Source organism: Anarhichas minor, unplaced genomic scaffold, assembly GCF_050575085.1.
Source record: "Anarhichas minor isolate MPS153535 unplaced genomic scaffold, ASM5057508v1 ptg000079l, whole genome shotgun sequence".
Classification (NCBI taxonomy): domain Eukaryota; kingdom Metazoa; phylum Chordata; class Actinopteri; order Perciformes; family Anarhichadidae; genus Anarhichas; species Anarhichas minor.
This window is the reverse complement of record NW_027466525.1, coordinates 1,336,885-1,361,201: the sequence shown is the minus strand read 5'-3', so window position 1 is coordinate 1,361,201 and position 24,317 is coordinate 1,336,885. Positions and strand designations below refer to the sequence as shown.

The 24,317-nt window shown below is 39.2% G+C and overlaps 1 protein-coding gene and 1 non-coding gene across 2 annotated transcripts; one reads left to right on the top strand and one right to left on the bottom strand.

The window, feature by feature from the left end:
• Window positions 1–1,153: 1,153 nt before the first annotated feature.
• On the bottom strand, window positions 1,154–23,578 carry LOC142937970 (uncharacterized). Its single transcript, XM_076081124.1, has 26 exons — window positions 23,558–23,578; window positions 20,600–20,684; window positions 19,595–19,660; window positions 19,024–19,184; window positions 18,040–18,228; window positions 17,652–17,705; window positions 17,482–17,535; window positions 16,749–16,802; window positions 15,504–15,557; window positions 15,032–15,085; window positions 14,530–14,583; window positions 13,947–14,000; window positions 13,343–13,396; window positions 12,580–12,624; window positions 9,444–9,497; window positions 9,297–9,350; window positions 8,639–8,692; window positions 6,298–6,369; window positions 6,097–6,132; window positions 5,543–5,587; window positions 5,382–5,414; window positions 4,934–5,080; window positions 4,086–4,262; window positions 3,308–3,398; window positions 2,630–2,707; window positions 1,154–2,072 (listed from the first exon to the last, which is right to left on the bottom strand). The coding sequence occupies exons 1-26, from the start codon at window positions 23,576–23,578 to the stop codon at window positions 1,867–1,869; spliced, it is 2,046 nt and encodes a 681-aa protein (XP_075937239.1). The 3' UTR covers window positions 1,154–1,866.
• On the top strand, window positions 19,730–19,801 carry trnap-cgg (transfer RNA proline (anticodon CGG)). The gene has a single exon. It is a non-coding gene; the product is annotated as a tRNA-Pro (tRNA).
• Window positions 23,579–24,317: the final 739 nt, after the last annotated feature.

Below are 24,317 nucleotides of genomic sequence, written 5' to 3'. Positions count from 1 at the left end.
CCTGCGACCTTTATTGACCGCTGCTCTGCTGGTGTTGTTGAGGCGTTACACAGTATTGATTATTTGACAGGTGCTCTAAAAACAGCATTTAAAGACGTGCTGACAAAATCAATAAAGGGACATTTTTCTTAAAAAGAGTCGAGTAAGAACACAGATTTAAAATGTTACTATGCAACTTCTGGAAAATCACTGAAATTAGTTGTTTGTTTGTTTGTTTGTTTGTTTTAAGAGTTCTTAAAGTTCAAAATCTGCTGCTGGTTGAATGTTTGACGTTATTTATTTGAGTAATTCTGTATCAATGTTGAATGATGATGAATGTGAAGCCAGAACTGAACGTTATCTGAACTGTAAATTCCTCACACGTTATCATGCATAGAATAATTACTTTTTTTATCTTTACACCCTACAAACTAAATCAACTGACAAAGATGAATGTGTACTGTTAGCGTCATACTACTTGTGATCAGTAAATACTGTCATGTGTCATTTCATTCAGTGAGGAACTTAAACTTTTGTGCAATTCTTCCTGATTTCTTGCTTCTCTTCTGTCGTTTGTTAACAAAATGCAATAAAGTATTTTCTTGAAAAGGTTCTTTGCAATCTGTCCCATAATTTATTAAAATAACGAGATTCTGATTTATAGTTTTGTGTATTTTAGTTTGAATTCGACAGTAAAAAGTCTGTATCTTTAGTGAAAACACAGCTTGTGATCTGAAGCATAAAGTAGTTTTACTAAGAAATATAGAAATGTTTGTTATTTGTGTCTCTTGAAGGCATTTAAATGACATGTAGCAGAGTTATAGAGTTATCTAACTATACAACTATTTAACTTTACAATGCAATGAAAATGTTTCGCACAATTTTTTGTGAGGAAAAAAATCTAAATTAATTTAAAGTGGGATTTTCTGAAATCTCCACAGCTAAGCTTTTATTTTCACATTGTAGCTCCATCTTTTGAACATTTATTACAACGTTTTAAATTGTAAATGTGACGGCCAACAGCTGATAACCATATCTTGGTGTGGAGGACGTGAAGGATATTTATAATTCAGAACATCCTTAGAATGATCTGGATTGTTTGGTTCACTTCTAGATCGTCAACGTGGATACAAACTGAATTATTTATTTAAACTGAAGTTTATTTTCTCACGTGTTCAACAAATGTTTAATATTTTCAATAGTTTACAGTTCTAATAAGTCTGAAGGATAAATTCATCAATACATGTAAAACACATTCAAATACATACACACAATAATCAGATTACTGGTTTACTTTGGAAGTCTGGTAATCACAATAGAAGATTATTTAGCGATTCAGAAGTCTGGAACCGATATATTTATGTCACTTCACTTTTCTGGAATATTATCTTTCAGAATTAAAAGCACAAACGCTACAAACTGAAGACTCAGAATAAAAAACATCAGGCAGTTTATCTGAAACATATTTCAGAGCACAGTACACGTTGTTGAGATACTTTACATAATATTTACACAGCGCCTTTTTACTTCTGTTTATTTTTTATTGTGACTTAGGGAAACAGAAAATAAACTGAAGGAAGGATTCAATGGGGAATCATTTAGCGATGCTATCAAATTAAACAAACCCGTGAGACGTCGTTGTTCCTGGTCAAAGCTGTGAAAGTCTTTTCTAGTTTCATTCCTGCACAGTTTCATATTTCTTACCAGGACTGCCACAGGGTACTACACTCGGTCCTCTGACATTTTCAATGGAGGATTGAATCATTCGCAGCTTTTAAACTATTGTCTTAAATCTAACGTCAGCTGGAATTCAATGAGACGAACCTCGAAGTTGCCACCGGTTGAATCTCTTGGCGTTTTATTATCTCAGGTGCTCGTTGCTCGTGTTCACATTTGCTCACTGACTGGTCCTTTCACCAGACCCTGCTCTTTGCGTGCCACCGGCGCGTGAATGCTACAGTCCCGCGCCTCGCAGAAACCTGGCACGCCTGCAACCCCGAGCATGCCGGACTGGCCGACCGGGCCGGGGAACCCGCGGGGACCTCGGGGACCCTCCATGCCGTTTTTGGGTTCTGCTGAGTGACCTGGCAAACCTGCGGAGAGGAAATGACAAAATATATAAACCTTCAGATTAACTAATAGAAAGTGTGGCCCACTTATTTACAGGAGAATTTAAATGCAAGTTTAAAAAGAGAAGAACATTATTTTTACCTATCTTAGATATCATATGTCATATAGATAGCAGATTTTTACAAACAAGCAACATGTTGTCTATTTTCTAAAAATGATAAAGTTCAATATGATATTGAACAATTTATAGACTATAAAGTGATGTAAAAAAGTCCTTTCTTCGATGTTCTCCATTGGTGCATTAAAACAAAATAAACTATTGTATTGGAGTAGATTGTGATTGATTTGTAAATTTCTCCTCCCTATATGTTTTACTTATTTTATTTTAGTATTATTTCTTTAATTCACAACGGCCCTGATATCCCGTCGAAATGTCCCCATCCCATAAAATACACGATTCAGCACAAATTAAACTGCTGAATCATGAAACGTGATTCAGATCTGGTCTGCAGCAGCTTCTACAACCTTCAGGAGATGTTAAAGTGTTCATGGTTGTGTGGAGATGAACAAAGTGTCGCACCTCTGATGCCTTGTGGTCCGTCGGGTCCCGTCAGACCTTTACCTGGATCCCCTGTGCTGGCTTTAGGTCCCTTTTGACCTGTTGAGGAAAAACACAAAGCGACTAGAGAACTCCATTCAGAACAAACATGTTCTTCAGTTGATTAGAGGTTGAAAAAGTAAATGAATGTGTTCAAATTTCTTCTTTTAGCGATTACAGATTCTTTTTTCAACTTGAATAAATAACTAAATCCATCCTGTCTGTTCTGGTGTTGTGAGCAGCTGCACACTTTCACCACAGGACGTTAACGAGAACACAACGTTGTGTTTAACAGCCAGAAACACGTTTATTTACAGACATTATATTTCAGGATTAAATCTGAGACAAATGGAGTAAATGCTGTTCATTCGTCATCTGAAAGCATGATTTACAATCTTAAAGGCATGAATGTTTGATTTGTTAAAACATGTTATTATGTAGTTTGAGCATATGAATTACTAAACTGAAAAAAATAAGGAATATAAAAAATAAAAGATAATCAAAACGTTCCTCCCGACACCAACAGTGAAGCACTTCTGCTCGTGTGACGTGTCGTCCACAATCCTTCTGTTTCATTTGCACGATGTTTTTTACATCAGATATAATCTCACGGACACGGATGCTTAATCGGATGCATGAAGAATGAACGTGTGATGTTACCTCTGTCACCCTGCGCTCCATTCTGTCCCTCCAGTCCTCTGTCACCTTGAGCTCCTCTGGCTCCTTTCACTCCGGTTTTTCCTGCTTTGCCCTGATAGGTGGAGGCAGAAATGGTCCAATTAGTCCTTAATTCGGTCACTTTTAATGTCGTTATAACGCAGGATTCTCACACGTCTGTGTGTTGTGCTGGAGGATGATGATCAACAATTGAATCCAATGTTTTACAGTGTTTTTTAAAAGGCAGTAGGGATGAGTATTGTTAGGATTTCATCCATACTAGTACTGTGTGTGTGTGTGTGTGTGTGTGTGTGTGTGTGTGTGTGTGTGCGTGCGTGTGTGTCAGAGCTTTTTCTGTGTAAAAACTGAAATTATAGTATGTTTTATTGCCGTTTTTAAGATATTTTTTTAAGATATCGGGATAATATTATGGATTATATTTGGCCGGGATAATCCTGACATGATGTTTTTTTAACATTGTGCTATGCCTACTGGCCTTGAGACTGTTAATCTCAGCGAATATTTTCTCGTACATTTACAACTTTAATCTCAGAAATTCATAGTTTTTTTTGTTTGAATTTTGCCCCCCTCTGTAATTTTTGGAATCTCGTTTTCAAGAAATGGGCTTTTTTTGTAAAAACTGAAATTATTTCCCCACTTTAAAGTGGATCATTGAAACAATGCAGCAGACAAATACTGAGACCTCCTCTATAGGTCTGGTGAACTGAACCAATGAACCGTCTCCACCATCGTAGCCGTGAGGCGGCAGAGAGGAACTTACAGATTTCCCCGGTGACCCCGACAGCCCTTGTCCCCCCGGCGGTCCGATGAGGGTCCGGTTGTTGACGGGGCAGCCCTGGGAGCACTTGGCCCGGATGGAGGCGGCGTACTGGGAGATCTGGGCCGTGACCACGCCTCTGCAGAGCTGCAGGACCTGCTCATCAGTCAGACCAGGACCCTGCGGGACAAAAACAACTCAGGTTATATCTTCTCTACATCACGGCGACAATAAACACCAACTTTAACAAGTCCTTTAATCTTAAAATAAGGTTTTACATTTTTGGAATATATATGCAAATAAATAGGAGACATCTGATGAGTTTTACTTGCTTTATATATTTGTTAAACATCTTTCAATACGATAATTTCCTTCCCAGCTGAGCAAGTTTACGTCAATGAATCATTTTAAATTCAATAAAATAAGACGTGAAAAACGAAAGCATCATCTTGTACATGTGGACACTACTGCTGCTTTATTTCTACCATTTAAAGATGTTTATGATTTGTAAAAATGATGTTAAAACGCATAATGTAAGCTATAGGACAACTGGAAAAGACTGTAAACTTTACTTGAACCCAAGAACACTTAATCTCCATGAAGAAAAACTATTTTAATTGCACTAAACGAAATGTTTGCAGCGTTAGTCAGAACTCTGACTGAAGCGATAACAAGTGAAAAAGCCGGTGATGAAATACTACGAAAACCTTTTTATATTCGACATTTTTTGAGATTGAGTATCAAATTCAAGGAAAGTTAGTTTTTGAATCAAAATGTCATTTTTAGGAGGCTGAGACCAGACTGACGTGAGGGTCAGTCTACACCTTTAAAGTGCTCAAACTGTGACTCACAGAGGCACCAGGAACTCCTTTGGGTCCTGCTTGGCCTTTAACGCCGAGGTCACCGATGGCACCGCGCTCTCCTCTGGTACCCGGGACGCCGGCCGATCCGCCGGGGCCGGGGATGCCGCCGCGACCGACTGCAGCTTTTGGTCCACGCTGTCGGGGAAAACAGAAGGACGAAGAAGTGAAAATGAAAGAGTTTGATCACGTTATTATTGTCTCTTTTACAGCTGCTTACTGTTTATACTGTGTACATCCTGTTTATAGGGCCAACTTTATTCTACACCTTTATTTTGGACAGAAGTCATGAACCTGACGTTTATCATTTAATAATATGCCTAAATTATATAGAAGTCTTTAATAAAACATGATGCCTTCTATCTTTTTCTGTGCTGCTGAGCTGCACTAGATGTGCGTGTGTTTGAATGACGTCGAGGTAAATAAATAAAGTAAGCACCTGTCCTTTGTCTCCTCCGTCTCCCACGCTGCCCTGAACGGTGACAAAGAAGGAACAAACTAATCAGTGAGTGGAACCCAAACAGGTGTGGAAACAGGAAGTGAAATGGAGATTACGGTATGAGGGAGTTTCATCGTCAGATTGTAAACAGATGATGTTACCTTTTGTCCTTTAACAGCTTTAATGCCCTTCTTCCCTGCTGCACCCTGCAGGGAAACAACATGACATCAACATCAACAACATATGATTAAAGAGGAAGTTGTGGTCATTTTCTAACAAGAACAACATTCCTCGAGTTACATGGTTGAATAAAGAGTTGTTTTATAGTAAACAATAGGTCTGTTTGACGGGAGAGGAAGGGAAACTCCCGTCAGTCTGAACCTGTTTAACTCAACTTTATTGACACAACACCTTTCATTCAAACGTGCAGCTCAAAGAGCTTCAAACGGAGCAAAACTGAATCAAACTAATTGCAAACTAAAAACTAATGCTATAAGTTAATAAGTTGTTTCTATTTCAGTATAAGTACATTGAGAACGAATCCTCATACCTGCTCAGTGAAGCTGATTCTGACTCTAGATTCGATATTGTGAGCAGACGGATCGGCTCGACGGGGTGGCGGCTGAGCCGGCAGCTAGAAGCTAACGGTGCTAACAGCTCTAACAGCGCAGACCACTGTGCCGGCAGAGCTAACGGCGTGTCATCAAACACTCACCTTGCCACCATCGGGTCCCGTCTCACCTTTGGAACCCTGGAAGAAATTCAGGTGACGGTTCAGGTGGTGCGACTTGATTTACGATCATATTAAAGTCTCTCTTTGTGTAAAGAGGAAACCCTGGTGATGTCTGATATCCAATGAAAGATCGATATCAGTCTGTTATGTATATTGATAACAGGTCGTTTGTGTTGAACCCACAGTCTGGCCCTGCAGGCCCTTCGATCCCAGCGCCCCTGGTACTCCGGTATCTCCTCGCTCTCCTTCAGCTCCCTGTTGAACAAACAGACAATACTCAGTCAAAGGGATTACTTCATGATAAATATATTCACGTTCAACCGGCATATCTTTTGTTTTGTTTTGCTGTTTTCTCTCATAAACCGCTCAGCCATGAATTCTCCACCACGATATGCAATCTACATATTTAACAACTGACATTTCTATCATTCAGTGGCTTTTATTTCACATCTCTCGTCTTATGCATTCTATGTATTTTATTTCATTTTATGTTTTTACATTAATTATTATATTTGATCCCTGTTTTTATGTTCATTCTGTCTATTTCTGTTTTCCTATTGTAATGAACTGTGGGCTTGTATGAGAGGTTTTATAAAAATAAAGTTAAATACAATTATTATAATATTATTTATTCAGCCCCAAATACATGTGCTACATATCTACATACGGTATATGCTGAGTATCACATTTTGTAAAATGTATAAATATATACATTTATATAAATAAATATAAATATACATATATATATAAGATATTAGACGTGTTTACGTAGATATGACTTGGTTCAGTTAAAGAAGGTTGAACTGGAAGTAGACATTTGAAGTTATAAACTTTTCACCGGGAAAACCCCTCAAATATCGAAAGAGGAAGAACAAACCAAAGGTTTCTGTAGAGTTTGATGATCAGACAGTCTGGAGTTTTTCTGTTTGTCGTTATTTAATGTCAGAGTTCATGAGAAGTCAAATAACCAAAGTTAAAGTAAACGTGTCTTCGTGTACTGTGAGTTTGTTCACAATATGAATGTTTTATTTTCAGATTTGACTCTTTTCAACAGATGAGGAATCTCACTTTGACATTTATAAAATGAACCTTCTTCTCATTATTAGCTCTTATTCTATATTTACTAAAGATGCTTCTTCTGAGCTCTTTTTTCTGGAATATACATACATATATATATATACTCTTATTAACTTAATGTTGGCATTGTAAATAAGTGTGTGTTTTGGATTTGCACCTTATTGTTACTTTAGACCTTTATATGTGCACTCTTCACCGTTTGTATTGCAGCTACTGCACAACAGGTTCTTAAAGCTTCATCTCATCTGTGTTGAAACCTGGTGAGGAGAACCTCCAGGAGGTCAAATCCTGGATCGGAAGAAGTTTTGCTTCGGATAAAAGAGAGTAAAACTTCAGCTTTGCAGATATTTCCAAAGTCCAAATAGTTCAAACTCTTCTATTAATTGTATTAAAGCTAAAGTTAGTTGTTTAGAACTGGCTTCTTCTCCTTTAAATCTAGATCTCCTTTGTTCTTATAATCCCACTGTTTGTGTTTATTTGCATTTTCCTTCATTATCTGATTTTCCTCTTCTTCGTAAAGCACTTTGTAAAGTTCTACCGTATAGAAATAGAGTTTTATTATCTATATTATTATCATTAATCCCTATTGTGTTTGTGTAATTGTTAAATGCTCATGCTTTTGTCTTTGTTTTGATGGATGGAGGCCATGTAGGAGTGTAAAAACAACTTGTTCTACAAATGAGCAGAACATGTTCCCAGATGTTTCATTTTTAACTGACAAACTCTTCTCTCGACGCTCCAGATGTGACATGAAGTGATCTCTGCGGTCTTTGTTTTTGTTTCTATCTTTCAGAGATGTTCTCCTTCTTGTTCCTCTTCGCTGTGGTTTGTGTGACCACATCAATGTGAAAATGAATAAATAAATAGTTCAACCTCCTGACAGCTGGACTCGGGGATTTTTCCTGAAATATATTTGCTAGAACTGAAATTTTAGATTTACAACCAAAAAACCGACTTCTTCAGAAGGAATTACAGAATAACTTCCGTGTTATTTCCTCCTTCTTCTTCTTCTTCTTCTTCTTCTTCTTCTTCTTCTTCTTTCTTTTTTCAATGCTGTTATCTGGAGATAACAGAGCTCGATAACGGGGTTCATTTATGGAGATTCGTGTCCATTATTTCTTTCTTATGGAGAAAAACAAAAGGCAGATTTCTCGAGATAATTTATCTCGAGAAAACGTGGTTTTGTTTTCTGGAGATAATTATGGAGAAAAATTGAATTTGAGCCGGTGTTGCAACAGATGTCAAGAAGCCATCTGTGCTCGAAGAGTATGCTGCATAAAAAATACTAATTAACAACAAATCTAAATGAATGTATTCAGATTGTATGGATTCAGAGGTAGACTGACTGTGCCCCTTGTTTGTTTGGAGCATGTGTTCAGGTTTCACACGTTGCACCTTTAAAACGACAAGTCAGGAATCAAACCTGTGACTTGTAGAGTTCACTCACCCCGGCGCCCACTCTGCCTCGAGGTCCTTTCACTCCACGATCCCCCTTACTGCCCTGCAGAGGAAGAACAGACACTATTACGCCGAGTAGACAGTTTGTTTTATTCAAATGTCTATTTTAAAGCTCACATTTTGACCCGGAAAATCCTACATTTATTTGTATTATTTACGTCTGTGCTTTTTCCACTGTGACATGTCAAAATGTCTTCTGTGAAAAAAGGACGAGCTATTAGTTGTATGTTTCTGTAACGATTGAACTTGTGATCCGGCAGAACGTGAAGGAACTCGCCTCAAAATAGGAAACAACAGATGTTTGGACGGACATGAGATGCTGTCATCACTCATTCTGCAAGAATGTACTGTTTGTATTAAGAACAATCACACAGTATCACAAAAGCAAGAGAAAGAGGTGAAAACACTCTAAATATAGTGTACACTTAAGCTGATATTGATTCTTTTAGGTGTCTAAAATCTGTCCAAACCACAGGTCTAAACATCGCTACTGCCCTTTAAGATGAGAGCGTTATGAGTTGCCACTGATTTATTTTAGGGCCAAACTGAGCTAAACATGAATAAAAGTATTAATGTAACTTCTCATGTGGATTAATAAAGTACTGTATGTATGTGTCTCCGCAGCGTTGAGCCTTTATGTTCGTTACCTTGATTCCAAACTGTCCAGGATCTCCCATCACACCCGGGACTCCTACGGGACCCTGAGGAGGACAAACAACAGGAGTTTGAACACAGGTTTGTAGCAGTGGGGGGGGGGGGACTAAGGATGGCAGGCAGAACTCTAATCAACTCACATCTTCTCCGGGGTCGCCGTCACTGCCCGACAGGCCGCCAAAACCTTCACCGCCCTCAAGAGAGAAAACAAAAGATCATTGAATCCTGTGTGTTGGAAAACGACTCTAATCAGACCAGCTGGATGTGACGGGAGTCTCCTGTTTGTTATTTATAATCTAGTGTCGATAAGACGAGTGCTTTGGTCACACAGTTAGTCAAGTTTTCTGTATTTTACAAAATGATAAATGTAATGTCTTTGAAGACGTCACATTGTGCTCTGGGGAATTGTAATTGACTTCTTTTCACTGTTTTCTGACATTTTATAAACTAAACAATAATTGTTTATGGACGAAAAAACCCAGAGATGAATTGATAATGATGATAAATCTACGGCTATACTTTCAGACTGCAGGCAAAAGTGGCCCAAATTTGATTTGTGTTAATAAACAGTGAAAATGTGGAGGTGGTTACTACTTCTTTTTTATTCATATCTGCCACTTCTTCCGTCTCTCTTTCAAACTCTTAAACCAGAGTTGGTGATTGTTGGAACAGAGGAAAGACTAACAAAGACACTTTTAATAAGTTTGGAATGAATGCTGATTTTAACCTTTTCCATCAGCTTTATGCCAAGGTGGTACAAGGAGATTAAATACATGTAGTTATTTGTTATACATCCCAGGTGACGTTTGTTTTGTTTGCATGTCGGCGTCACAGTTCCTCAGTACCACAGCAGGAGTGTATTTGAGATGTGCACCAGTGAACTGGGTGTGGACCAGTGTGACTGGGGAGCTACAGTGTGACATGCACATGATGAATGTTATGAAAATGCAAAACATGTCAACACATGTCTACTTTTACTTTTACTGCGGCTGCAGTTTTGGTTTCAGTTTGAAGTCTTTCTTTTTAAACGTGTTTTGGTGTTGATCAGAGAAAATGCGACACGCTTTAAAAGTCAGATAATTGTGTTTTTTGTGTGTTTTTCTCGATTCACACGAAGCTCAAAGCAACAGAATACTTTTGGGAATGTACATGTGCTTTTTGGTCCTCCACTTATGCGTCACTGGTGCTGTCCACAGGAAGATTGTGATCATATTTTCAGCATCTGCTCACCAGCTTCTGTCTCACTCTGATTACATCACTTTCACTACAGAGGTGCAGTCTAAGTGAAGCACCGTCTGAAGAAAGAAAAAGCAAAACTAGAAAGATTCTCGGGTATTTTTCTGAAGCTGAAGTGTAAGTTCTGTACTGAGTGAGATGAGACACGAGAGTGTTTGTTTTAAATTCATTCCAGAAATTCACAGCTTCAGAAATGAAAGAACATAAATGTTCTTCTTCTCCCTGAGAGAAGGAAACATGCCGCCTGTGAGATAACCGTCTATAAATAAGGACGTATTATTAGAGATGTCACATTCAGAGTCAGATGGTAAAGAGAAGAGGACGAGTCGTGGGTTAACAGGACTTTTAAAATAGTATTTCCTCGTCACTTTCACGAGTTTGTTTTGTTGGGATAAAAACAATATTATTTTGTGATTATAAGAAACGAGGTTGTCATATCAGCTGTCAAAACGTTTTAAGTAACGTACAGTAAGTTTAGTGATCAAGCTATAATTATTAAAGCTTGTTATATCAATAACAGCATGTTTGTCCCCTCTGGGCTTCTGTAAATAAAAACTGTTTGATATATGTGGATAACACTGAGCAGGTTTCAGAGTTTAAAGGAATCGTTCAGGATTTTGGGAAATAATATTATTTGTTTTCTTTTGGACAGCGAGATGAAAAGACCGAAACCTCGTTCTCCTCATTCGCTCCAAAAGAGTTCAGTAAATAACAAACACTCAGACGTCAGATTTTCCCAGCAGCATGTGAACACACACACACACACACACACACACACACACACACACACACACACACACACACACACACACACACACACACACACACACACACACACACACTTTTTAGCTGCTGACTGAATGTTTGTAAAAAGCATGATCCATCACATTGTGTTTCACATGCTGTCATATGAGTTTTAAAAAACATCTTTTACTGTGACGTTGCACAACAGTTTCTTCCTTTTTTAATTGTTTTCAATTGTTTACTTCAGATCTAATAGAGTTCTTTGAATATCTAAAATCCCTCTAGCGCCACCTGGAGGCCGCAGAGTTCATCAGACGGTGGTTCCCGACCTCGTCGGCTTGTGATCCCTTTAAACAAACCAACGTGTGGTTCTGCACTAAAGACATGTTCGAGTTCTCTCTACTTCTAGTCACGATGGTTCTGTTTCCACAGAGGAGCTTTTATTTTGTAGAGAGAATCAAGACCTCAGAGAGTAAAATGTGACAGGAGACAAAAAGAAAAGGATGGCGATGGAGAGCGAGCTGTACCCAGCATGCAGTTCGGCGGGGGGTATTTTCTTGCCCTGTTCATCATCTCACGACCCCTCAGCTTTATTTTGCAACCCCTGGTTGACCCTGAATATAACTTTAACAGAACTTTGTCCAGCAGTGTTTGAGGAACAGACTGACTCACTGACTCTCTGGAACAAATGAGGTTTCAGTATTTCCATGGAAGTGTTACATAATAACGGTCGTCATTGGGAAACTAAAACTCTCTCTTTGAAACGGAGACTGATGTTTATCACACACACACACACACACACACACACACACACACACACACACACACACACACACAAACTCTCACCCACACACAAACACAGACACTCACACACACACACACACACTCACACACTCACACACACACACACACACACACACACACACACACACACACACACACACACACACACACACACAAACTCTCACCCACACACAAACACAGACACTCACACACACACACACACACTCACACACTCACACACACACACACACACACTCACACACACACACACACACACACACACCCACACAAACACACTCTCACACAATCACACACACACACAAACACACTCTCACACACCCACACTCACACACACACACACACACACACACACACACACACAAACCCACCCACACACGCCCACACACACACACACATAGTGAGTCATGTGACCAGAGGATAACCTAACCACAACCTATCAGTGATGTTTAACAGTAAACTATATTAATAAAGTAAGGAAACGTGTGTTTGTACCTTTGGTCCACTGGGTCCGATGGATCCTGTCTGTCCAGTGTAACCCTGAGGACGACAAACAGGATCAAATATTTAATATCACTGACGCATCTCTGCACGAAGAGGAGTAAATCATTTCAAAGACGATGCAAAGATTACGTATACAGTAAATTCAGGAGTGCTGATTAAGTAAAAACACGTGGGAAGACGTTCATTAAAAAGAGTAAATACATGATTGTTATGTTAAAGTTACTCTGGCTGAGTCGTCTGAAGAGGCTTCAGTCTGAGAGAACGAAACTCACTGAAGGAAGTCTGAGCAGTAACAGCCACATGCTCACTTCTACTCACTTCACCGTCACAGTGAAAGCTCTGTGCTCAGGAAGAAACACATCAAACACGCTCATAAATCCCGGCTTGGGAGTCTCCTGGTGGAATTTATGGAAACGTGTGACGGGACCTTATTTAGTTAAAATGATTATCAAGCAAAGAACAATTCAATTTCAGCAAACAAAGATCTGCTCCGGTGTCTGAGAGGTTATTGTTGTGCACTTATGTGGATTATAGAAAACACATATATTATTCTGTGCCTGATAATAATTTATCTGGCATAAAGAATAACTTAGGCGCCTGCAAAGACATTTACTAAAAGGGATTCTGAGCTCAAAGTTTTGCCATTTGCATTGCCAGTAATGCTAATTATCCAGGTTTTTAGATATTCTTTTAGCTCTAAATAGAAACGACTTGTGGTGAAAAGGTAACAAAGAGGGTCGAGCATCTTTCTCACAGTGTATCCGTTGTCGCCGACGTCACCGGGAAAACCAGGAGCTCCGATCTGACCCTGTGAGAGGAGACGTGACGGTTAAAGAGACGCAGAGTTAGTGATGAACTCCGTCTCCCTCTGATGTGAGCAGAAGGAACTACAATATGTTCTCAGTCACAAAGCAGGAGAGATCAGTGAGGGGACTAACGTATCAAAATCAATAGTTTGGTGTTAATCAATAGGCGGAATGTTGACCCAGTGACACCCTTTGAATGACTTCGATTGGGAAGAAATGCATAAAGAAAATAATACAGGAATAGATACATTTTAGGGAAAATAAATACATAAATTAAAAAATGAATAAATACAAAAATGAATACAAAAATAAATGACATTTACGTAAGAGAGTAAATAAATAGGGGACATTATACAAAATTAGATAAATAAAGAAGCAAATTAAACGTAAATATCAGTTTTTGACAAATTTGATCAATTGATAAATTTATTTTTAATTTTATTTTTGGTGTATTAAAAAGCATATTAAGTCATTGAGTGATTTATTTTTTATCTTATTATTCAGACAGCTTTATTCAGGTGAAGTACTTCTTCTTCTTCTCTGTTTCCGTACCTTCAGTCCGTCTCGTCCCTGAGGACCCTCTCTGCCTTTGTCCCCCAGAGACCCCTGAACAGAAAACACGGAGACAACAACAGTAAAGGAAAGGTTCATAACAAATGATAGAAAATAATCTAAAACATGAATACAAAACACAATTTGTTTAATGGAAAAGCAGACGCGTATAAGGATTCTAAACATTAATAAAACAACTTGATTTTACATTTTAAACCCCACCGACAGATAAAAGAGGAAATTACATTTTCATATTTAACTCAATAAATTCAGTAATATTAAATGTTTTGCCTTTACTTTACTTCTAGATTATGATGCCAAATTTAAGGTGTAAATGTTCAGAAAATAAACAGCAAAATGTTGTTAAACTAAAAGATATTACATGAAAAACAAGTGACAGTAATACATTTAGTCTTCAGTATATATATTAAATACATTTCAACCTCTTATAAAATAAAACCTAAACACCTTTCACACTTTTAAGAACAATACAATCCTTTCTAATCACACATGTTAATTACCTTCAGCCTGTTTAAAGACATTAAATGAAGCGTAAACGTGGGTGTTTCAGACTTTTCTTTACCTTGATACCTGTACCTCCCTTTGGTCCCAGAGGCCCAGCGCCGCCACGAGGGCCCTGAAATACAACAAATAAATTAGATTAAGTAAATAATAAATGCTTTATTTTAACTAACATAAATATAGTTTACAGTTTTATGTTGTATTTGTTCTTTGCTCGCTATGTGAAGCACTTTGTATCTTTGTTTTGGTAAGTGCTATATAATTAAATGTATTGTTACTATTATTATTATTATTATTTAATGTAAAATATCATCTTCTAAACATTGAGTTAATGAATAACACTTAAAACTCTTTCACTTTACTTTCATTTCTATATCACATGCATTGATTAATTGATACATTTAATTAATTTTCATTTTTTTTATTTAAAATGATGAATAAAGACTCAAAATATATATATAATATTGAATCAAATGAGATTTCTTCTTTATTCTACTCTGTCTTACGACATGTTTGTGTGTTGAGGACTACAGGACGTAAGAGGTCAAGGGTCATGTCCTTACAGTCTCACCAGGACCTCCGACTCCTCCGCGGGGTCCCTCCAAACCGAAGTCCCCCTGTGGACACAAAACAAGTCACACGTGGATAAAACATTCTCATTGTTACGCACATCAATCGCTAACTGTTTATAAAATGTAATTCATAACCAGAGCATTTAAAAACAACGTGTTGAACTGTGATCTTGTGTAGACATTCGCGTTGCTGATTTTTGAATATTTCACTAATAAGTTTTACTTATTTAACTACGAAGAACTTGCTTTTTCATACGTCTAAAAGAGGAAAACAGCCAAAACATTTAAAAACATTTATAAAAGTTATATCGACACCTTTCAGGATTTTTTATCCAGACAGAACAGAAGTCACGGCTAATATCTATATCATAGTAACCCTGCAATCATTTTAAAGTTAAACCTTCTCAGTCGGTGCGTGTGTGCGTGTGCATGTGTGTGTGTGTGTGTGTGTGTGTTTGTTTACCTTCAGTCCCAGCTCTCCCTGCTCGCCTCGGGCTCCTATAAGTCCAGGTTCTCCCTGTTAACGACAAAAAAGTAGATTCGATTACTTAAGTTTAAAACTGGTTCTCTTAGAACTGCTTTATTAACATCTTGTATTATGAGAAGAAGAAGAAGAAGAAGAAGAAGAAGAAGAAGAAGAAGAAGAAGAAGAAGAAGAAGAAGAAGAAGAAGAAGAAGAAGAAGAAGAAAAGGAAGAAGAAGAAGAAGAAGAAGAGGAGGAGAAGAAGGAGAAGAAGAAGAAGAAGAAGAAGAAGAAGAAAAGGAAGAAAAGGAAGAAGAAGAAGAAAAGGAAGAAGAAGAAGAAGAAGAAGAAGAAGAAGAAAAGGAAGAAGAAGAAGAAGAAGAAGAAGAAGGAGAAGAAGAAGAAGAAGAAGAAGAAAAGGAAGAAGAAGAAGAAGAAGAAGAGGAGAAGAAGAAGGAGGAGAAGAAGAAGAAGAAGAAGAAGAAGAAGAAGACGGAGAAGGAGGAGGAGAAGGAGGAGAAGAAGAGGAAGAAGAAGAAGAAAAGGAAGAAGAAGAAGAAGAAGGAGAAGGAGGAGGAGGAGAAGGAGGAGAAGGAGGAGAAGAAAAGGAATAAGAAGAATCTAGAATTGTAAAAGCTCAACATTAAAGTGAAAGTAGTTTTTAAATTGTCACATTAAAAGCAGTAAAACTCTTGGTGTGACCTGACGTTGAAGAAGTTAAAGTAGAAACACTACATTCCAAAAATACTTCACAAGTAAAAAGTACTGAATTCAAAATGATATTCAAGCGTTCACAAGTATTATCAGCATGATGTACTTAAAGTGAAAGTATCACGATGCAGAACGGCTCCTTTCAGATTGATTTATTAATATAGAATAATAAATGATTCACTTTGTATCACTAACTAGTACATGTAAGAGGATTCTACTGTTGTACTTTGTCAACGTGGAGCCAATGTTAGATACTTCTAGTACTACTGGGTAGATTAGTAGTATTGTACTACATCTTATCATAAAAGCATATCAGGTTTTTTAAAGGTAAAAAGTAACTATGAGTGTCAAATAAACATATTGGAGTGGAAATATAAAGTAGCATACAATGGAAATACTCAAGTAAAGTACAACATAGTACTTCAGCAGAGTATTTGAGGACTCGTTCTGCTGTGTGTGATTTTGAGGTTTCCACTCAGCAGGTCTTTTATTATTTATTGAGAATCATCCGTGAAGAGTCTTTTTTAAAGTCACCATGGCTCCAGAGAAACCAGACGCTCCGTCATCTCCTTCAGGTCCAGCGTCGCCCTGCAGGACCAGAGGTCAAAGGTCAAAACGAACACAACGGACAAACACCGCAACTGACAACAGGAAGTGCTTTGTTCGTTTTGAGAACTGCATATTGTATCAATCAGAGACACAGTGAGTCATTTCTTCAAACTTTAAAGAGTTAATTCAAACATAAATATATATACATATGTTAAAAATTCAATGCATCCAAATTACTGCAGCTATATTCACAATCTATATAAAAACAATAAATGTATGTCACGTTAGGCTTTTCATTAAAGTGTTGTTTCTGTTTCGTTTGAGTATCTATTTAAAAATAGATGTTTTTGTCTTTAACCTCATTTCTATTGTTTTACTTGTTTTTCTTTTTCTTTAAATCAAAGTATTGTTTGTGTCATTTTAGTGAATGAGTCTGTTTTTAAATATAGTTTTCATCTCAACTTAACCTGAGACAGTGTTGTGGCCTCTGACGGTGTATGAAATGAGTTTTTACTTTTCTTTCATGTTTGGCTCTAACATCCTGTTTTAAGTGTTTCTGCAGCTTTTGTTTCACTTTCTCTTTCCTTCACTTTGTTCCTCCATGTTTGCCTTTACTTTCAGTTTGTGTTTACTAAAACAACGAGTCAGTGCAGGTGTATTTATATATATATATGTTAGCTAATCATACATCAGTGTTGTAGTGACGTGATTTACTGACCACTGGTCCGGTGTCTCCTCCTCTCCCCCGGACCCCTTTGGTTCCTTTATAACCCTAAAAACAAACATGTAAACACAAACAAACCTTGGACACACATCTGTAATATAATTCTCATTCGTGATTCCTCATCATTAAAATAAAAATGCAGTAATACTGTTTTGGTCTCTCACCTCTCTGCCTTGAGTTCCTGGCTCTGCAGTTTTACCGTGCAGCCCTCTGGATCCCTGAAGGGAACAGAAAAAGAATCAATAACGCAGTCAGATCAAGAAAAAGATCGAATTTCTTGTGTGCACATGCAGATAAACTATTACTGAACGCACTTTAGACTGAAAGTTGCATCAAAGATTCTCAGATACAAGACAAAACGACGACACCACATACAGGCCAGTCTGTAAAGATGGGTTTTAAGAAGATCGTTCCAAAGCCGAGGGGCCCTGATGTCACCTTTCGTGAATGTGTGTTTGATGAATGCAGCGAGTGATGAGATCTGTTCAGCGGGACAAACCGCCGTGTTTGCTGAGAATAAAGTGACCACGATGCGATGAAGTGAGTCGGTACCTTTGGTCCCGCGAAGCCAGCGAATCCAGGCTGTCCGGGTTCACAGTCGCACTCGGTCGGCCCCTCCTCTCCGAGGTCTGCGTCGCCCCCGGACTCCTCCGAGGCGTCGGTGTCCGGTCCTGCTGGAGGATACTCGTACGGGACCTGAAACACAAGAATATTACAACACGGGGAGAGTGAAAATACGCACTAAAGTGGTGCACTACAGATCCTCTATGAACCAGTCTCAGTGTAGTCCTGATCCTCTATCAGTCCTCCATCAGTAAAGAGACCATCAGAGAGAAGATGGTCTGTTTCTATAGAGTTATTCTTAACGCTCGTCATCGGAACCACCGGGTCGGATTCTGGTGAAACCAGATGACATCATGCAGGTTCACCAGAAACTCCTTCAGCTCAGACTCCAGCAGAGACCAGTCCACCGTGGACAGACCCAGATCCTCCAGCAGAGACCGGTCCACCGTGGACAGACCCAGATCCAGAGCTCCGGAGGGAGGAGGAGAGCTCAGCTCCCGGCAGCAGCAGCAGCATCTCCGTCTCCTTCTCCTCCTCCTCCTCCTCCTCCTCCTCCTCCTCCTCCTCCAGGAGCAGAGCTTCTCCTCTCTGCTGGAGACCCAGGATGTATTACTAGACCCGCTGGAGGGAAGGGAGGCACGGGAGAACCAGAACCAGGACTGAGAGGGGCAGACTGTCAGACCCTGCTGCAGTAACATGAGAGGTTTTCTAAAGAGAGTCTGGTGCTCAGAGACACTACCACTTTAGTCCACAGGGACTTTGACTGTTATTTTTTAGGTGTGTTTGACATTTATTTTCCAGAGCACATTTAGTTGATAATCCTGCTTTATTGTGATGATGGAACAGAAACTTTGAATAATGTACTTGCGGCAGTTTGGTAAGCTCCAGAACAGCCGCTAAATGGAACTTTGTGGCCAAATGTGAGCCGCTCTGACGGCAGTAAAGACCTCCGGCCCTCAGCGGTCGTCATACCTGCATGGTCTCCGTGTCCTCCTTGGCGTAGTAGGACTCGGCGGTGGTGGCGTAGGGGAAGGCGTCCTCGGTGATCATGGTGACCTGGGTGGGTTCAGGACCGTAGGGGTCCTCGGGCCTCTGGTCCTCGTCGTAGCTGTGAGTCGGCTCAGGCGGATACTCTGAGGGCACAGAGGAGACGAGATGGGACAACACTGAGACTTTTAGTCCTGAGAATTCATGTTTTGAGGTGTGGTTGTGTGAGGTAGTCAGTGTATTACTAACGCTATATTCTTTTATATTTTCACTGCTTTACCTTGTTGTCAGACAGCCCTTTCTCTGCAAATAACAGAAAACAAACTAACAGATGGAGGCAGCAGTAGACCAGCAACCCTCCTGTGTTCTGTGAGGTCAACTTGATGTTTTTATCAATGGAGTCTGGCGTCTTTGAAGAGAGCGTAGATTACGGCATCAGCTCCCCGTCACAAAGGTCTGTCTGACAGCAAGGTGCAGAGTGTGTGCTGCTGCTGTTCAGGTATACTATCATCAGGTAGGAGTGAACAGGAGTGAACCAGGTGAACACTGTGCTCACCTGGTTGAGGAGAGGCTAAGCCGTCGTGGCGGTTGACCACGGAGCCTTCATAGGTGTGTTCCTCACCTGGACACACACACGTTAAACACACACATCAGAGCTGATTCTACTCTATAGGACAGTCTACACGTGGGTGGCTCGTTGGTCTAGGGGTATGATTCTCACTTCGGGTGTGAGAGGTCCCGGGTTCAAATCCCGGACGAGCCCTAACTGTGAGGCAAAGACATCTTGCAGATAGATAAAACTTAATCTGAATTATTGACATTAAAAAGAGGAGAAATAAAGCACAAACCCAATTGTGTGTCAATCAACCAGCAGCTCTTAATAATAAGTGATTTTTGTGTTGGACTGATTAGAATGTGATTCAGCTTTTTCATACATAATTTCCAGAAATATACACATTTCCTGGTTTCAGCAGTAAAAATACATTCAGATAGTTACGGAAAAAATCATCTTTAAATTCAGATAAATTGTGAGGAATATATTCTATAATTTCTAGACCAAACAATCCATCCTAATCACAAACATATTGTTTACTCAGCTCTCTTCTAATATTCAATATACTTGATTCCTACGAATAGAACATCATTTCATAATTAACAAAAAGGAAACTAATCTAGTTTTATTGGTTTCTAGTTTAGTTTTGCTTTTATGAAAGCAGGAATCAGAGCTGCAAGAATTAAACGATTAGTTATCAACTAACAAACGAATCGGGCAACTGTTATGATAATTGATGAATCAGTTTGAGTGATTTTATTTGAAGAAAGAAAAGTTAAAACTCTCTGATTCCAGCTTCTGAAATGTGAATTTGTTCTGGTTTCTTTACTCGTCTGTGACAGTAAACTGAATATCAGACATTAGAGGACGTCATCTTGGGCTTCAGGAAACACTGACTGACATTATTCACCATCTTATAGACCCAACAGCTAATCAACAGATCAAATGCTGATAAAAACACATAGTCGCAGCCCTTCTGGAGTAAAAGTGACTTCATGAGCATCTGACCTGAGTGGTATCCAGAATATTCCTCCTGGCAGAGAGACGAGACGACACACAGCGAGAACACAAGCAGACCTGACAGGAGAGACGACTGCAGGGAGAAAACAACAACAAGTTATTTAATATCATCTAACGCTTATTAATATATCATCTGCATGAAGACCAGAACAGACCACGTGAGTCCGGTCCACCTCACAGCAAGACATTTCTGGTTGGTTTTTGGTGCAGAGCTGTGAAAATTGAGACTCACCTGAAGATCACAACAATTTAAATGTATTGATGAAAACATTAAGGGATGAACCGATAAAGCACCTTTTCAGTCCCGATACGATACCGGAGCTTTGGGTCCAGATCCCATAATGATAACAATCGTTTTATTTATATGTACAAAGTGCTTTCCAGATTAAAAGTACGACACACAAACTGAGAGTATCAAGCAGCACTGAGCCCCAAAAAGAAACAGAAGGTGGAGCGAGTGCATATATATATATATATATATATATATATATATATATATATATATATATATATATATATATATATATATATATATATATATATATATATATATATATGTTCATATAAGTAAGTAAGAACGTGTGATCTGGGTTAATACGCTCATATAAAACAGGTGAAGTTCAAGGAAAGGAAATGACCACAAATATATAAACAAATAAGATGCAAACATCAGGAGTGATCTCATATAAAACAGAATGACAAGACAAGAACAAATTATTCAATTCAAAGCAAACTGAACGGCTGATTCATGCATTAAAATATAAACTAAAAAACAGAAAAAAGACAGTTGAGTGGGAACAATGGAGCCTTCATAGGTGAGTTGGTCACCTGGACAGACACACGTTGAACACAGCATGTCACACCTCACTCTACGTCAAGGGTTCAGTTACGTGAAAGTGGCTCATAGGTAACAATTCTCTCTTTGAGAGCGAGAGGGCGGCGGTTCAAATCCCAGAGCAGCCCTGACTTTGAGACGAGAAAGCTCACAGACTGTTATTACTTATAAGATGGAGAGAAACGGTCCCGTTTAACCACCTTCTAGATTTTATAAAAGAAAAGCGCAATTGTCAATAACGCCTGTAATGCAATAATTATACATTAATTTATTAGAAGGCAACACTTTGTTGTGCTACAGGAGGATTATAGAAGGTCAGACACATTGATGCTGATGAAGACGAGGGTCGTATTATTATAACTTCATTGAGTGTCAACATTAGAACATAATACCAGGAGGAAATGGAAGTACACGTGCACTTCACAAAATATATATAAATGAATTCCTTGAACTGGTGATAGAAATGATAAACACATATAAAGCTGTTCTTGGATTGTACATTGTTGTTATTGGATTTTATATCTAAGCCTCGGACCTGCAGTCGGAGCTCCGGAGGGAGGAGGAGAGCTCAGCTCCCGGCAGCAGCGTCTCCTCCTCCTCCTCCTCCTCCTCCTCCTCCTCCTCCTCCTCCTCCTCCTCCTCCTCCTCCTCCAGGAGCAGAGCTTCTCCTCTCTGGGAGCCAACACCGACACCACGCTGCTGGAGACCCAGGACGTATTGCTGGACCCGCTGGAGGGAAGGGAGGCACGGGAGAACCAGAACCAGGACTGAGAGGGGCCGACTGTCAGACCCTGCTGCAGTAGAATGAGAGGTTTTCTAAAGGGACTCTGGTGCTCAGGGACACTACCACTTTAGTCCACAGGGGGCGACAGAATCAAAGCTAAATCTAAGTTCCTCGTAGTGACTTTAAATTATCCTTCAAGTTAAAAGCAGAGAGTCAGTCGTGGACAGTTGACAGTCATGGTTGGCAATATTTTATATTTTTCTTTTTGTCAACAAATATCATAAAAAGACCAATGCTGACACTTCCTTTTCTTTTTTAGAAAAGGGAAAATTTACTTTAGTAAAAAAGCAGCAAAGAGCAGATGCAAAAAGTGTTTTTGTTAAACTAAACGATAAACACAAATGAACCGGGTTTCACTCGTGAAGCATTAATCAAATGAAAAATTCAATATGAACCTTTTTTCCACATATCCATGAGGTATAAGAACTTTTATCCCAACACGTTTGCAGCACGATGTTGTAAATAAACACCAACTAGTCAGGTTCGTTTGGGAATGAAGCCATGATCCTGACCTGCAGGACCTCCGGGGCAGTGAGGTGAGACACGTCCTTCACGCTCCTGTTCTCACGGATCTTTGTTTTAGAGAAAGCTGACGACACCTCTCATTGTCATTTGAAGGTGTGTTTCTTTATTTATTTTCATAGATACTTTACCTAAATAAATAGAATACTCAGTTGAGTCCCTGTGGTCTGTAAGAGATGAGGCTTTGGTATGATGAGTCTTTCATGATCAGCCAGAACAACTCCTAAACAAACTTCACTGTTTACTGTCGAACTTCTCTACGCCCGCCTGAAGCTGAGTAAATTATAATAATTATAATATATAATTATCTATTGTATTGAAGAAGTTATATTGAAATAGTATTTCAGGACCGAACATCAAGACATTCAAACAAAGTTGCTGGTGAAGTAACATCAGCGGGTTTAGCTTGATTCTCTCTGCAGGTCAGTTCAGGTTAAAATGAGTTTGATCTTAAAAAGGTCTCAACACACACATCAGTGTCAGGGAAGTTTAAAGTATAAAGTTTATTAGTAAGAATTTCCAGGCTCTGAAACGTCGCTGCTAAAGTCACCAACGACATGTGACAATAATAATAATGAAGTCCAGACATTAAGGGCCGGACTATAAGACTGTAAACAACCCACAACTGATATTTGTCTCTCTCTCCATCACTTATACTAAATAATTAATGTCATTTAAATTTGATCCCAGTCGATTCAACTAGACTTCGACCCCCCCGGTCCCATCAGGGGACCACAAGCGACACCAAACCTGCAGCCCCCCCCCACCACCACCACCAACCAAACCCAGACCGTTCTCCTCTTACCTTGTCACTGGAGGCTCCCATGGTGCTGCAGACTCCCCTCAGACCAGACCAGACCAGAGCCAGACCAGGTCCTGCACAGGACGCTTTCAGGATACAGACGAGGACAAACAAAACGACCTGATTCAGCTTTTCCCTGAGCAGCTCTCCTCACAGCATGATCCCCCTGTGTCCTCTCTCTGTGTCCTCTCTCTGTCTCTCCAGGATCCCTCAGGTTCCCAGGCACTGACGGGATGATCTCTCTCTCTGTCTCTCTCTCTTGTTCTTCTCGTCCTCTATCTCAGCATCTCAACAGGGTGAGAAATACCTGAGCCAGAGTCCAGCATCAGCAGAGAAGACTGAGAGAAAAGAGAGAGACGGTGGATCTGTGAAGAAAAGTCTTTAACTTTAAGCCGACGTTTTTCTTTTCACATGTGGATCATTTTAATATCTGAAATATCCACCAAGAAAAGATTCCTTTTGCTTAGAGCCCAACTTTCTACCACCAACAAAACATTAAACATAACATTCACGCCACGAAGACAACTTGAAATATGTCAATATGTTTTACAAAAGGCTGCAAGTACTTCACCTGTATTATATAACAGAAGAACTAAATCATAAAAGTACAAAAAGGTTTTGTTTCATGAAAAATCTAAAACATTCTAAAACAGCACACTGAAAAACTGTTTTTAAGAGAGAGAAATATATTATTAAAATAATAATAATAATGTTAGTTTGATGTATAGCTGAATGAACTGCATTCTAACATGAGTTCAAGGAA